Source organism: Stigmatopora argus, chromosome 6 (genome assembly GCF_051989625.1).
Source record: "Stigmatopora argus isolate UIUO_Sarg chromosome 6, RoL_Sarg_1.0, whole genome shotgun sequence".
Lineage (NCBI taxonomy): Eukaryota > Metazoa > Chordata > Actinopteri > Syngnathiformes > Syngnathidae > Stigmatopora > Stigmatopora argus.
The window spans coordinates 16,069,750-16,084,123 of record NC_135392.1 but is presented as its reverse complement, the minus strand read 5'-3'; the positions used below and the strand labels follow the sequence as shown (position 1 = coordinate 16,084,123).

Below are 14,374 nucleotides of genomic sequence, written 5' to 3'. Positions count from 1 at the left end.
ATTTTATGGAAACTTTTGAATTATGAAAAGGCATATATTTGGACAGCAAACCAAAAGTTTGGGGTGTGCTCAATTTATTTAGCCTGCAGGACAATGAGCTCGGCGTGTCCGTTTAATGGGCCAAAATAGAAACATATCGTCGTCGGTGTAAAAATTAAACAAACCCTAAGAGTCACATGACGCGGAAAAACAAACGCGCGGTCTTTACCCAAACAGAATCGTCCGTAAGTAAGTGGGTGAACGATATTATTTCGATATCATGGCCATAGAATTCACTACGTTAAACTGGCATATTCTCTCTTCTTTTTTTAGTATTTTGCGTATTTGGGATACTTTCAATGACCAAGTTTCTTCTTAATCATGGGGCAACAATAGGAAGGTTGGATCTACATATAGTATAAGCATAAGTTATAATAAGTAGTGTCAAGTTCAGTGTTGATTCCAAAGGCTTTAAAGTCCAAAGGAGTAATCTTTCAGATATGCTTGGATGCAGTTGGGGCAGATGTGGAAGAGTCGAAGAGTTAAGAATAAGGTGAAAACATCGCTAATTCTTTTAATATATTTTGTCGTTTGATGATGTTTCTCATCTCATTTTCTGAACCGCTTAATCCTCACTATGGTCGGTCGTTGTAGCCTATCCCAGCTGATTTCGGTCCAGAGACGGGGGACACCCTGAATTGGCGGCCAGCCAATTGAAGGGCACAAGGAGACAAATAACCATTCACGCTCACACTCATACCTAGGGCCAATTTAGAATGTCTAATCAGCCCACCATGCATGTCTTTGTAATGTGGGAGTAAACTGGGGTACCCGGAGAAAACCCACGCAGAGCCGGGGAAAACATGTAAACTCCACACAGTTGGACCGACCTGGATTTGAACCTAGGTCCCCCACTGTGAGGCAGACGCGCTAACCACTCGCGCCGCTGGGCCGCCCTTTAATGGTGTTTCTTCTTAAATTTCTACAGAATCCTGGCAAGAAAGTTTTTTAAAATATGGATGCGGAATACCTTTGGACGATTTCTTCCTCATACGGCCAAGTAAAAACTATCAATTTAAATAAGTTGATAAATGTATGTTTTAACGTTCTGAGCATTCTTGAGTCATGTAATTTTTTGCACTCATAATTTGTACAGGATTCATTATGACAGTGTGCTGCTGAGAAAAACATTTGAGGGATGGAAAGAAGAGTGGTGGACATCTGGAAGGGAATGGAGTCTTTCAGTTTGTGCTCAATATCATTACAGGTCAGTTAGTATATGACGAGTCATTAACTAAAGCTGTATGAATTAATTTTATTGCCATATTTTGTTTTTGAAGATATTACCTTCTCTACACGACATTCCAAAGCTGGCAAAAGTATATTTCACTGAAAGTAGAAAAGAAGATGAAAATACAAAGAGCTCAAACATTAGGTAATTGGTTTATTAAAAAGCTTGATGTTCTTTAAATGTGAAGTTTTCCACCCCAATATATCCATTGTATTGATGTTCAAAAAGCTGACAGGCGGCGGATGCGTCAGATTTGGGACAAGTGGAAGCTTTACATTCACAAAAGACGGGTAAAAAGCAAAGCTTTTCAATTAGCTCGAGACCAACATAGGCACAAAATGCTGAGGTATGTAAAATTGAATCTATTGATTTTCTGATCAGTGCATTTCTTTTATTTTTAATAACAGATTTCTGTTCTTAAACTCAACCAGGTCAGTGTGGCATCTCTGGCAGATGGGGCTACAGCAGCATAAAAAGATTTGCGCTCTGGAGGACCAATCCTTGAATCATGGGACACAAAATCCACGAGGCAAGGTGAATACTCACTATCTCGCTCAGATTTAGTAAAGATCACCACCACTCCTCTCAGGAAAAAAAAAAAAAATGACTCATTCACTACCAAAGACACATAAACAATGTGGCTCAGGACGTGTGGCTTGTCTGTTCAGAAGTCGCTGATAACACCAAAACAGGTTGACATGCTTTTTTTTGAAGAAGAAGAACCAGTTTTAGACATGATTAATTAAGGCTGAGACATAACCAACACAACACTTTTACTGTTTGTGAAATATTTACCATTTTCCTGTGTTTACTATGCAGCTGATTGAACAAAAAAAGTTGTAATTAAAATTTTCAAGTTTTTTTTTAATATCGTGTCATGATCCTGGCATATCAAGAAGCATCGTATCGTGAGTTTAAGTGTTTCGTCCCGTCCCCAGAAATTACAGCAGTTCTTTAGAGAATATCTCTCATTTTTATTTCAGCACCATTGTGTAGTGGTAAAATCTTCTCTGCTGTCTTTGAAAAAAGGCTTTTCCTCAATTGGAAAGAGAGCTGCAATTTGTTGGTGGTTCCCTGATGGAGAAAGAATCCAAAGCGTCACTTCATTTCATGAACAAACTGAAAAAGAAGTCATTGCACGGTTGGCAATGTTTTGTCTCCATTCACAAGCACAAGAAAGCTGCAAAAGGTTATCTCCACAATATCATATGCTGTTTTGTCCATATATTTGCTGGCTTATTGTTTGTTATCCTTCATTCAGCTCAAGCTGAGCACTTTGTCCATCTTCACCTGATGAGAATGAGCTGGAGCGTGTGGAGGAGCGAATGGCATCGTAAACAGAGCAAGGAAGAACGCCTGCGAGACAAAGAACTGCCCTCTACTTTGGTATCTCAACGCTAAGCGCCGCTACAGCGGAAGGTATGAAGTATCTGCTTTTACAACTATCATTTTTTATGTCAGCTAAGACCTACCAGTACGTCTGGATTCGGGACATCCTCTGAAAATGTGACGTTGGACGAAGAAAAAGCCGGAGTTGGCCAAATCGGGTGTCAGTACCACTATCAACGCCTGCAGGTCAGTCTTGGGAATTTTTTTTATGTTATTCATTCTTTGATTTGATGCGGTTGTGCTGGGGCCTCTCCCAGCTAACTGGTAAGTAGGCAGGGTACCCCATTACATTATTTATTTGAGTATAACGCGCACCCATAATTTGTGACTAAAAATGGGTATAGGTACATTTTTTTCCACTTTTTCTCAGCTCACACCAAGGATTGCACCGGTACTGGTAACTGGCAAATGCTGAACACATGTCGCCATGACAAAACTTTTATTCACAACATATGGTACGAAAACCTGGTAAAATAAACTACCAGTATGAACACAATTTTCAAATGGAATTTACAATATTAAATCATTAAAGTCTAATTCATCATCATAATATTTAACATTTTGATTTAACATTCTGATTCATCATCATCATCAGATTCACCAAACAATTGATTCCATTCTTGAGTGAGGATAACGCAGCCTGGCCGGACTCGAGTGAGCGGCTACCCCGCTAACATTTCTCTGGAGCAACTTTTTTTTAATTTTACCTTCCCCTATAAACTTGCCTATTTGGAGAGGGCTGGCTTTTGTAAAATAGGGTAGATTATATCCCCTGAGAAGGGGAATATAAATTTACCTTCTTCAAGCCCTGGTAGAACGGGCTCTCGCGGGCCTTCTGGCGGACGAAGACAGGTTTTACGTCTCCCATTATAACGGCTGCGGAGGGGACTTTTTCACCGGCGGAGGGCAGTTTTTCACCGGGATTTGCTCATTAAAGGGAAGACCTCCTGTATAATGAGCACCCGAACTTTGCTTCAGTTTTTTGGTACAAAATCTTGCGTGTTATACTCTAATAAATACAGTAATTGGTTTTCAGCCAATCATGACCATCAACCAATCATGCACTCATGCCTAAGGACAATTTGAAATGGCCAATCAGGCTGAATGCAACCATGCATTTTTTTGGGATGTGGGAGGGAACTGGAGTACCCAAAGAAAACCCACGCAGGTAAAGGGAGAAATTGCAAACTCCACAAAGGAGATTGAACCCCTGATCTGTGCGGCCAATTTTCTTTGATAAAAAGTGAAAATAAGTCATTAGCGGTAGCATCACTGATGATCTATTACATCACACTGATGTAAAATACATGCTTTATTTTTTTGCATTTTCACATAGGTCATAAATAAGCATTGGACTTTATGTAAAGATGAACTGCAGCAGGCTGAAGATGAGACTTTCCAAGCTTTGTCAGACATGGCACTGAAAAACTATAGGTGATTTTAAATTCCCTTTTTCATGCATTCATTGATTCATTTTACTTACTGCTTATCCTCAGTAGGCTTTTCATGCATATTAGCTATAAACATGTCCCACATTCACTTACCATCCCCACTTTTGCAGAAAACACCTGTTAAGTCACTGTTTTGACCACTGGAGGATGAAAATTATTCAGCAAAGGCGCATGAAGGTACAATAGTTAATGTTCAAAAAAGGACATATACTTGTTGCAGAATGGCTTCAGTGGGTTGAAAAAAAAAGTTCATTTATATAATCATAAAGTCAGGGTTTTCGGTGGTGGGGTATCCCAGTCCGCCACCCGTCACATCTGTAATCAAATGGAAAACCTTCCACCTGCCCGAGGAGCGGCAGGTTTCAGGAGAAAGGGGCGGAGTCCCTAACCAGTTAAAAATCATGAATGAACTATAAACTAAACTAATTTCATATAAAAATCACGAACATTACATGTACTCTAAGTGCAAAAATTAATCAAATGGAAGGATTTAATTTCTGTAACCGCCAAGTACGCTTTCCACCCCCGCAGTGGGCAAAAACATGGCCACTAGGAAAGATGACAGTCTGCTTCCTGGCTTCTTACAATAAGTCAAAACACCATGAATATGTATCTGGGGTTTATTGACTCTTTACAGGCTTTCATGGAGGAGCTGGAGTGGCGTGCCGATATTTGGTTTGCAGAGCACTTTTTGGCACGTTATTTTAATCTGTGGCTTAAGTATATTTCACAGAGAAGATTGAAGAAAGAGAGGAGACACAAGGCAGATGTCTTTAATAAGTCAGTACATTACCCACCTGCTTGTTTAGTTTTCATGGTTTTAGCCAAGTCCAGAGAATATCGCAAATTATTTGCCCACCTGATTTATCTCCAGACAGCGTCTGTGCACTTATGCATTGTCCACCTGGAGAAAACAGTCAGACGAACACAATGATGAGATGCTGTCACTGCGAATCGTATGTTGTCATTTTTTAATTTTATGAGCCACACAAACTAAAAATAATTCACCAAAACATGATGAATATTGTAGTGGCAAAAACAGTGTTGGAAATACTGTCACTGATGTCAAGAAAATACGATCCTCAGGCCATTCTTCATGAAGAGCGAATCCTGGTGCAGAAAGCCTGGCTACACTGGAGGAAGCAGACAGACCAGCATATTGGAAAAGAGGACGTGAATCAGCAATCATCAGAACATCACTTCCAAAGGCTTCCTAGTATTTCTTTAGCACCTAGAGAAGACGATGCCACTGAGTCACATTTCAGGTGAGGTCCAGTTTGTTATAGTAGTAGAAGGTTATGGGTTCCAATCCTCGTCCTGGTGATCTAGTTTAAATATCCTTGCGTAAGATACAATGATTACACATTGTACCTGATCGTGTATTATCAGTAGGTCAATGAGGATTTAGTGTCAAACCGCTTTGAGTGCCATGAAGATAGAAAGGCGCTATACAAGTATAAGTGCAGTCATAACTCTACTTACGAATGCCTCTAGGTACGAAAGTTTCAGGTTACGAAATGTTTTATATGCAAATGAGTGACTCGAGATACGAAAAAGATCCAAGTTATAAAATCTGCCAAAAAGTAAATGCATTTCCTTATCTATTATTTTATTTTCAATTCCTCTTATTAAGCGATTAAAAACTGTACAAATGCAACATGGCACATATTTTCACACACACAGGGCACACGTAAAAGTCTAAAATGTACTACAAAGTGGACGACTTTCGGCCCGGGTAGAGTGGGCTCTTGCCGCCATCTATAACGGCCACAAAGGGAGATATTTCAGCGCTACAGGGCACATTTTCAATTGCTTTATTTATTTTAAGACATTAGTAAATCATTGCCTTATAATTTTCTCTCCTTTTTGTTTCTTCACATCTTTCATACAAAATTGGGACACTGACCAATTTTAAAGGGTTTAGTTGGTAGTTGTGTGAGGACCATGGAACGAATGAGAGAATTTACATATAAAGTACAGCTCTTCTTACGAAATTTTCAAGTTACGAAAAAGTCTTGGAACCAATTAATTTCGTAAGTAGAGGTTCGACTGTATCGCTACAATTCATCTTATTAAGCTATGAAAAGTCCCACTTCTCTTAACTGAAGCAGAATAGAGCCTCAGCACACTTAGATTTTTAATTACATGTTTTTTGTGTCCTCATTTTGAACAAGTAGGTAAAAAAATCCAACACTTGTAAATGAATAAATAATACATCAACTTGATGAACTAGAAATGGTGAATAAATGGATAAATAATTGATTTGACATACGTATATCACTAATATAATAACGATACATTAATTTCTTAACACGCAATAATATTTATCTGTAAAACCTTTGAATAATGTGTGCATTGATGATCATATTAGTTTGATAAGTGATTGTTTAAATTATTTTTATGTGCATGTCAGGAAGAATGAGCAGCAGGTTTATAGTCAAGGCGACCGATGCCATGTGACATGGGCTTTGGAAAGGTGGAAAAAGGTACTTGTCCTTTACACTATTTGTGCCATCTTTTGCTACATTTCTGCGTAAAAAGAACCAATTTTGTTTCTAACCACTTATATTGACCTGAGTAATCCAGTTGTGATGAAATGGTGACTTGTATAACTTACTGTTTTTTCAGTTTGTTAAAAGACAAAAAATGGTCAAGTGCAGCCAAGAGCATTGCGAAGTCAACGAAATTGCCAAGAGTTTGAAGGTATAAGCAATACACAATATTAACATGTGACATTAGACAAGAAACGTATCCAAATTCCACTTTTAGAAAGATAATAATGCAGCGATTTAAGTCTATATTGAGAGCTATTATTTAATTTCACAATATAGTCCTACCTCTACTTACGAATGCCTCTTGGTATGAAAATTTCAGGTTATGAATTGTTTTATATGCAAATGAGTAACTCAAGATATGAAAAATATCCAAGTTACGAAATCCCCCCAAAAGTAAAAGCATTTCCTTATCCGTTATTTTATTTAGAAAATATTGTCGCGGATGCATTGATTCTCACTTTATAACCTAGCAAACAACAAAAGCATTCAATTCAATTGGCTTTCTCACAACAACCACTATCCATGTTTCAAGATTCTCTCTTACATACCTGTCCACCTTGACTAAATGCTCCCTTTATTAATGATTGCAATTCCCCTTAATAAGCTATTAAAAACCGTACAAATCCAACGTGGCACATATTTTCACACACACACACACACACACACACACACACACACACACACACACACACACACACACACACATAGGGCACATGTAAAAGTCTAAAATGTAGGACAAAGTGGACGGCTTTCGGCCCTGGTAGAACAGGCTCTTGCCACCATCTGGCGGACAAACACGGGTATTACGTCTCCCATAATAACGGCCCCGGAGGAAACTATTTCAGCGGTGCAGAGCACATTTTCATATGATTTATTCATTTTAAGACAATAATAAATCATTTCCTTATAATTTTCTCTATTTTTTGTGTGTTTCCTCACATCTTTCATACAAAATTGGGACACTGACCTCATTTCAAAGGGTTTAGTTGGTAGTTGTGTGAGGACTGTGGAACGAATTAGAGAATTTACATATAAAGTACTGTTCTACTTATGAAATTTCCAAGTTACAAAAAAAGTCTTGGAACCAATTAATTTTGTAAGTAGAATAGAGTTACGACTATATTGTTTTCTCAGTGCAGTTGAATTCACACAATCACAATAAATATATAGTAGTTAAATCAGTGCCTAACAATCAAATTGCTTCTTATTATCGTTGCAATGGCATATTTTCTTTATAGGTCCTGTATTGGATGTAGTTTAAGTGTACTTGATGCTTTGTCATTTGCAACCCATATATGAATTATTTTGGGCCAACAGCTCAAGGATAGTCCTAGAACATTTGAGCTGACTGAACGAGCACTTTGGCACTGGGCCCTCACACTTCAAGCCAAGGTAAATTGTACCTGCTTCTTATTGCTCTAAACCGAGGTATAGGATAGGGGATTACACTTCTCTTCATGTGTTTGTGAAAAACCTTCTGCAGGTGCTGTATCGGTGGAGGCTGTGGGTCACAGAGCAGCGCAGTAAGACAGGGGAGCCATTGAAAGTGCCTCAGGTGAACAAAACCCTGCTGCTGAAGGTGAGCTTCATGTGCATTAAGCACAACACTGACCCGAAAATGACATTACTTAAAAGATGCTGTGTGTTTACTTTGCTCGCATTAGGACTTCCATGCTTGGAGAGAAGAAACAACACTTGCAGTGTTTGAAAAAAGGAAAGCACTCAACACGACTCAAAGTTCTGTGAATCAAGGCAAGAATAGAACACATAGCTGGATTTGGGCCACACAATTTGTTGAGAAGATTCCAACTAAAATCAATTTTTTTGTAAAAAAACAAACATAAATTTGGTGTTTGAATTTTGGCTTAAGTCTATAATTACATACATGTTTGGTTCCTTATGAAGACTAAATGTTCATAGTTTACATAGTCGATACAGTGACTGTTTACTTATAAAGTTGTTTGGTATGCACTATGATTTGCTCCAAATTCATAGTGCCATTTCACCACCTCCCTTGCCTCAAATCAGGAGTACTTTTGTTTAATACCAATTCTCATATGGAACAAACACCACCAAAAAGAACAAGAACACAACTGCAACATAAAATACACCACTTTATCAGAATATTATGCGCATTTGCGAATCCTCTTTCTGTTTTTTATAACCAGTGGACCTGCTGCAGAAGGAGCAAAAAGACACAGAAAAAGCCCGAAAACATTACAACTCCACACTGCTCCGTAAACTGCTGAGAGCATGGCGTATCCAATATAAGGTAATTTCCCATCTTGCCATAACCATTAAATAAAGAATGAAGTCATCGGCTTTCAAATGATCTCCCCGTTACAATATGATTATCACACAGGTGATGAAAGAACAAGGAATCTTATTTCAAAAACGGAAAATGTACCAGACCTACTTTGCACAATGGAGGAGCAAGGTTTGATTACTAATTACAGTAAAAACAATTACTTATATATAGTCATTCTGATTTAATTATGCGGAATTTACTATCTTGTTATATCATTAACTTAATCAGCAATATTACATGTTTTTATCTGAAACATTTACTAAAGTCAGCTCCCCCAAAAGAATTATTTCTCTTTGTGATGTACTGCTAGTCAATCATATGCATATGTATTATATATATATAATACATATGCAGTATATATACTCTTTTTAAATATGAGTTTTTCTTCATCCCAGCAGCTTCAGTTAAAACTCAAGGTGTCCGAGCAGACAGAACAAGCTCTTTGGCATTGGGCCCTCACACTTCAAGCTAAGGTGCATCTTCCATTCTGCCTTGACAACTGGTACTACAGTAATCCCTCGCCATTTCGCGCTTCAACTTTCGCGGCTTCACTACTACGCAGATTTAAAAAAAAAATTAAGTTCATAAAAATGTGAAAATCCACACTGAAACTCGCAAGCGGAAGCAACTCCCCTGTCTTCCGCTTGCTACCAAAACTCAGCACCAGAGCTGCCAACTACTCCGGAAATTCAGGAATTTACCCGGAAATGCAAGGCAAATTCGGGGACTCCGGACAACCTCCCTAAATTTTGGAAATCACTTAAAAAAAAAATTAAGCAATCGTTTCAGAAAAGTACCACATTTCCAATTTAAATGCCTCGAAATTCACATCATCGCTTCGGCTTCCGCCATCTTGATTCAACTGCACTGTAAAGCAGAAGAATTCGGTAACAAGAATGCATTGTGAATCATCCGAGTTACAACTTCTGACGAATGATTCGTCTTGTGTGACTTCAGTGCATACCGATTTTGCGTGAATTGCATTCACTACGGATAAACTCCGGAAATGTGACTAGGGTACTCCTGAAATGGAGTCGGCGGAGGTTGGCAGTTTTTATTTTTATTATTCTAAGTTCATAAAAATTTGGAAATCCCCGTCGAAACTCATAACTTTCGCTACTCTTGCTACTGGGACTCAGCACTGGATTTTTTAAAAAAAATTAAGTTGATAAAGATGTGAAAATCCATGCTGAAACTCGTAACCAGATGCCATTCTTGCAACTAGGACTCAGCACTGAAGAATTTATTAATTATTTTTTTAATAGGGGTGACCCTACTTCACGTTTTTTCGATTATCGCAGCCATGTCTGATCCACATTAACTGCGACATTTGAGGGATTACTGTACAATGCATTTTTGCGGCAGGTGCTGTATGCATGGAGACTGTGGGTCACAGAGCAGCGCAGGCGGAAGACCGAGACATTGGGAGAGCTTCAGATGGACAAAGATATGTTACAAACTATGGATGTGACCTACAGCGACGATAAAATTAACATCAGGAGTCTGCCTGAGCCTGGAGTGCAGCAAGATGAAGAACCAGTGCGTTCACATTCATCTTTGCTATCTTTAACTACAAGTACATGTGCCCATTTCAACCAGTTCATTTTTTTGTAGCTAAATCCACGACTTCAGCGGTTGTTGAAGCGTGTGGCCAAGAAATGGAAGGAACGGGTCCTTAGCAAACCATTGAAAAAGACAGTGACCTTCAATCTTCCTGAATTAAAAAATGATTTGCCATCTAAGTCCGGGGAACATGATGTAGCTGACAGCATACTGTGAGTGCAAAACAGACATTAATGGATTTTTAACATAGTGATATTTTTAACATAATGTTCCTTTTCCCCCTCAAGAATCCCTCCCTTGATGCGACGCCAACCTCGTCGCTGTGAGGAACTGTTCGAGCCGTCTTTTAAAGTATTATCATATGATGGGTAAGATGTACTTTATTCATCATACAGTTCATGTTTTGAAATGTAAATATTTCAGTGGTACCTCTACTTATGAAATTAAACAGTTCTAGAACTTCCTAACTTAAATTTTTTGGAAGTGGAGCAGAATATTACCTGCAAAGTCTATCATTTCTTACACGGTCTTCTAAAAAAAAAAATTTAAACCCTTTAAAAAGAAAAAAATCAATGTCCCAATTTTGTATAAATGATGTAAAAAACACAAACATGAGAGAAAATGATAGGAAATGATTTATTGAATTCTATTAAAGAGAACATTTGTTTGTATATACACTGGTGGTTCTAATTGGTCCTAGAACTTGTTTTGGAGCTTGGATTTTTCGTGGGTAGAGCAGTATCAAATTCGTTCCACGGTCCTCAAATTAAAACCTACCAAATAAACCCTGAAAATGATCATAGTCTCCAAATTCTGTATGAAAGATGTGAGAAACACACCAAAATGAGAGAAAATGATTTATTAATGTATTAAAATGAATAACAAGCATTGAAAAACATGTTTGATTCGTGCAGGTGTATAAGGTGGAAGCTAACGTCAAATTATGACTTAAAAACAATTTAGCATTACCTTTATTAAAGTTTTTCGGTTTTGTGTTTTTTTTCGATTTTCAGTCAGGATTCCACTTTCTTATTTTTGTAACATCTTCTGTCTTTCTTCGATAGATAACAGGGCCCGCTTATTCATTTAACCACATTTGAAAAACTAAAAAAAAAACTGTTACAACTCCGTGACAATGAATGGCGGTCGGAAGTTGTTGTGAAGCAGCCAATGGGAGGCCAGGGGAGCGTAGAGTGATTGTCAAATAAAATGCAATGATACTGCGACAATTTCAAAATAAAATAAGGAATACAGGAACGGTATTTACATTTTGGGAGATTTCATAACCCTGGATCTTGTTTTCGTATATTTGAACAGTAATTTGTATATCAAAAGGATTTCATAACCTTAACATTTTGTATGCAGAAACGTCCGTAAGTAAGATTCCACTGTATATCCCAAATAGCAGGATGGTTATATTTGAATTTCAACAGAAACCATGAAATGACTTAAATTTGTGTAATTACGTACCTTTGTTCTTTTTAATCCATTGCCACACATTTGCTAGAGTAACTCCAGTAGTGTGGAAGAATATTTCTTCATCCCAGGCAGATCTTCATCCTTTCATTCTCCTTATGTTCATTTCAGCGCCAGGTGTCAATATACAGACGTCATTCATTCGTCACCCCAAAAATGTCCAGTCTCCATAGTGGAGACGCCTCAGCCACAGCGTGAGCTGCTCCTGCCTCCTTCTACTTTTATGAGCGCAAAAAATAAGGTAAAGATTACAACTCGGATTTTAAGGTCTACTTGAATTCCCCTCCTTGTCATCCATATTCTAATTGTTGTTCATGTCCAAGTTGGAATATGACTGGACCTTCAGCCCAACAAAAATGCCCAATCTAAAACAGATTTTGTCTACACCTGCAGGTATGTCACATTACATTCCTACTTTTTGTCATACCTCTACTTACGAATGACTCTGGGTACAAACTTTTCAGGTTACACATTTTTTTTATATGCAAATGAGTGACTCGAGATAGGAAAAACATCCAAGTTACGAAATCCCCCAAAAAGTAAATGTATATCCTTATCCGTTATTTTATTTCAAAATATTGTCGCGGAGGCATTGATTCTCACTTTAGAACCTCGCTACCCTACACTGGGATCTCATTTCATCGCTCTCATTCTATCTTATATAATGACAACAAAAGCATTCAATTCAATTCAATTGTCTGTCTCACAAAAAACACTATTTATGTTTCAAGATTCTCTCTTACATACCTGTCCACCTCGACTAAATGCTCCTTTTATCAATGATTGCAATTCCCCTTACTAAGCTATTAAAACCGTACAAATGCAACGCGGCACATATTTTCACACAGACACACACAGGGCAAATGTAAAAGTCTAAAATATAGTACAAAGTGGTCGGCTTTCGGCCCTGGTAGGACAGGCTCTTGGCGCCATCTGGCAGGCAAACACGGGTATTACATCTCCCATACCAACTGCCGCAGAGGGAACTATTTCAGCAGTGCAGGGCAGATTTTCATATGCTTTATTCATTTTAAGATATTAATAAATCATTTCCTTATAATTTTCTCTCATTTTTGTGTTTCCTCACATTTTTCATACAAAATTGGCACACTGACCAACTTTAAAGGGTTTAGTTGGTAGTTCTGTGAGGACCGTGGAACGAATTAGAGAATTTACATATAAAGTACACCCCTACTTTTCAAGTTACGAAAAAAAGTTCTGGAACAAAATAATTTTGTAAGTAGAGGTACATCTGTACTGTAGTTTTTATTATGCTTAACCGATTGTACAGTAGTACCTATTCAAGATCTACAGCCAAGAGAACAAAATGGTGGTTCGGAGACTGATACAACCTCATCGCTGTTGAGGGAGCTAATGAGCATCCAGCAGGACATGAGACACTTCCAACAAGAAAGAAAGCAGCTCAGGTGAACGCTTGTTGCAGAACAGTGTTTACCTTGCGGTTCTGTATTTTTGTACGTTCTTTTTTGACTGATGTTTTTTGTCTGCTCAGGCTCTGGCAGAGAGTCAAAGACGTGTTGCAAGGTTGGCTGCAAACGAGTGGAAAAGATGAGGAAATGGATAGCAGTGCAGTTTGGCAACAGGTGAAGGAGGTAAGTGAGGGTCGTTGGGTATACAAAACCAATTGTTCAAACATTCTTCTCAGTTGATAATTTGCTTGTTAACAGCTTGAAGAACGGATTGAGAAACTGTCTTGTGAGCTGGGAACACGAAAGCTGACAATGCGCCTTCATGTAGAAAGGCTCCAACATTTACAAGCTGTCCTTGACTGCTCAGGATTTTCATCTCTGTATTGCCAAATGCAAATGCAAACATAACACCAAGTAATGATTGGAAACGGTTTAGGTCTTTTAAGGCAACTATTTGTACTCAAAGACCCATTTGTGCGATTTATGTGTACCTTGATTGTAACATTTTATCTTTAGAGCAGTATTTTACCAATACATTCTTGAATTTGTTCTGCGATCCTCAATACAACTACAAACTCAACTCTTTAAAAATGATCTAAGTGTCCCAATTTCATATTAAAGATGTGAGAAACATGATGAGGAAATATTTCTTATTGTATTAAAATGAATAACAAACATGCAAAAATATTTTCTATTCCCGCAGGTGTTTTGGGGTGTCTAGTTTTTTTTAAATTTAAGTAAATAAATTTGATGAATTAATTAGTATTTTTTTAAATTAGATTTTGAGCCAGTAAAATATTTTTTCATCAGTGACATTTCATCAGATTTAACATTACTATATATATATATATATATATATATATATATATATATATATATATATATATATATATATATATACATACATGCATGCATACATACATACATACATG

At 37.7% G+C, this 14,374-nt stretch overlaps 1 protein-coding gene across 4 annotated transcripts; it reads left to right on the top strand.

Moving 5' to 3' along the window:
* The first annotated feature begins 76 nt into the window (after positions 1-76).
* Positions 77-14,078, top strand: sfi1 (SFI1 centrin binding protein). 4 transcript variants are annotated; one of them, XM_077602732.1, is made up of 30 exons: positions 77-532; positions 968-1,039; positions 1,136-1,246; positions 1,320-1,414; positions 1,499-1,616; positions 1,702-1,804; positions 2,300-2,459; positions 2,532-2,656; positions 2,732-2,845; positions 3,996-4,093; positions 4,221-4,287; positions 4,748-4,890; positions 4,985-5,066; positions 5,197-5,375; positions 6,524-6,596; positions 6,739-6,813; positions 7,983-8,057; positions 8,149-8,244; positions 8,330-8,417; positions 8,834-8,937; positions 9,028-9,102; positions 9,369-9,446; positions 10,339-10,512; positions 10,588-10,748; positions 10,824-10,904; positions 12,124-12,253; positions 12,336-12,405; positions 13,307-13,439; positions 13,526-13,625; positions 13,701-14,078. In XM_077602732.1, exons 1-30 carry the CDS (start codon positions 480-482, stop codon positions 13,848-13,850), a joined length of 3,183 nt encoding a protein of 1,060 aa, XP_077458858.1. In that variant the 5' UTR covers positions 77-479; the 3' UTR covers positions 13,851-14,078. The 4 variants fall into 4 exon arrangements, with proteins under 4 accessions (XP_077458858.1, XP_077458860.1, XP_077458857.1 ...); XM_077602734.1 differs by having other exon boundaries at positions 78-532; positions 8,149-8,220; positions 13,304-13,439; XM_077602731.1 differs by having other exon boundaries at positions 79-532; positions 9,372-9,446; positions 13,304-13,439.
* Positions 14,079-14,374: the final 296 nt, after the last annotated feature.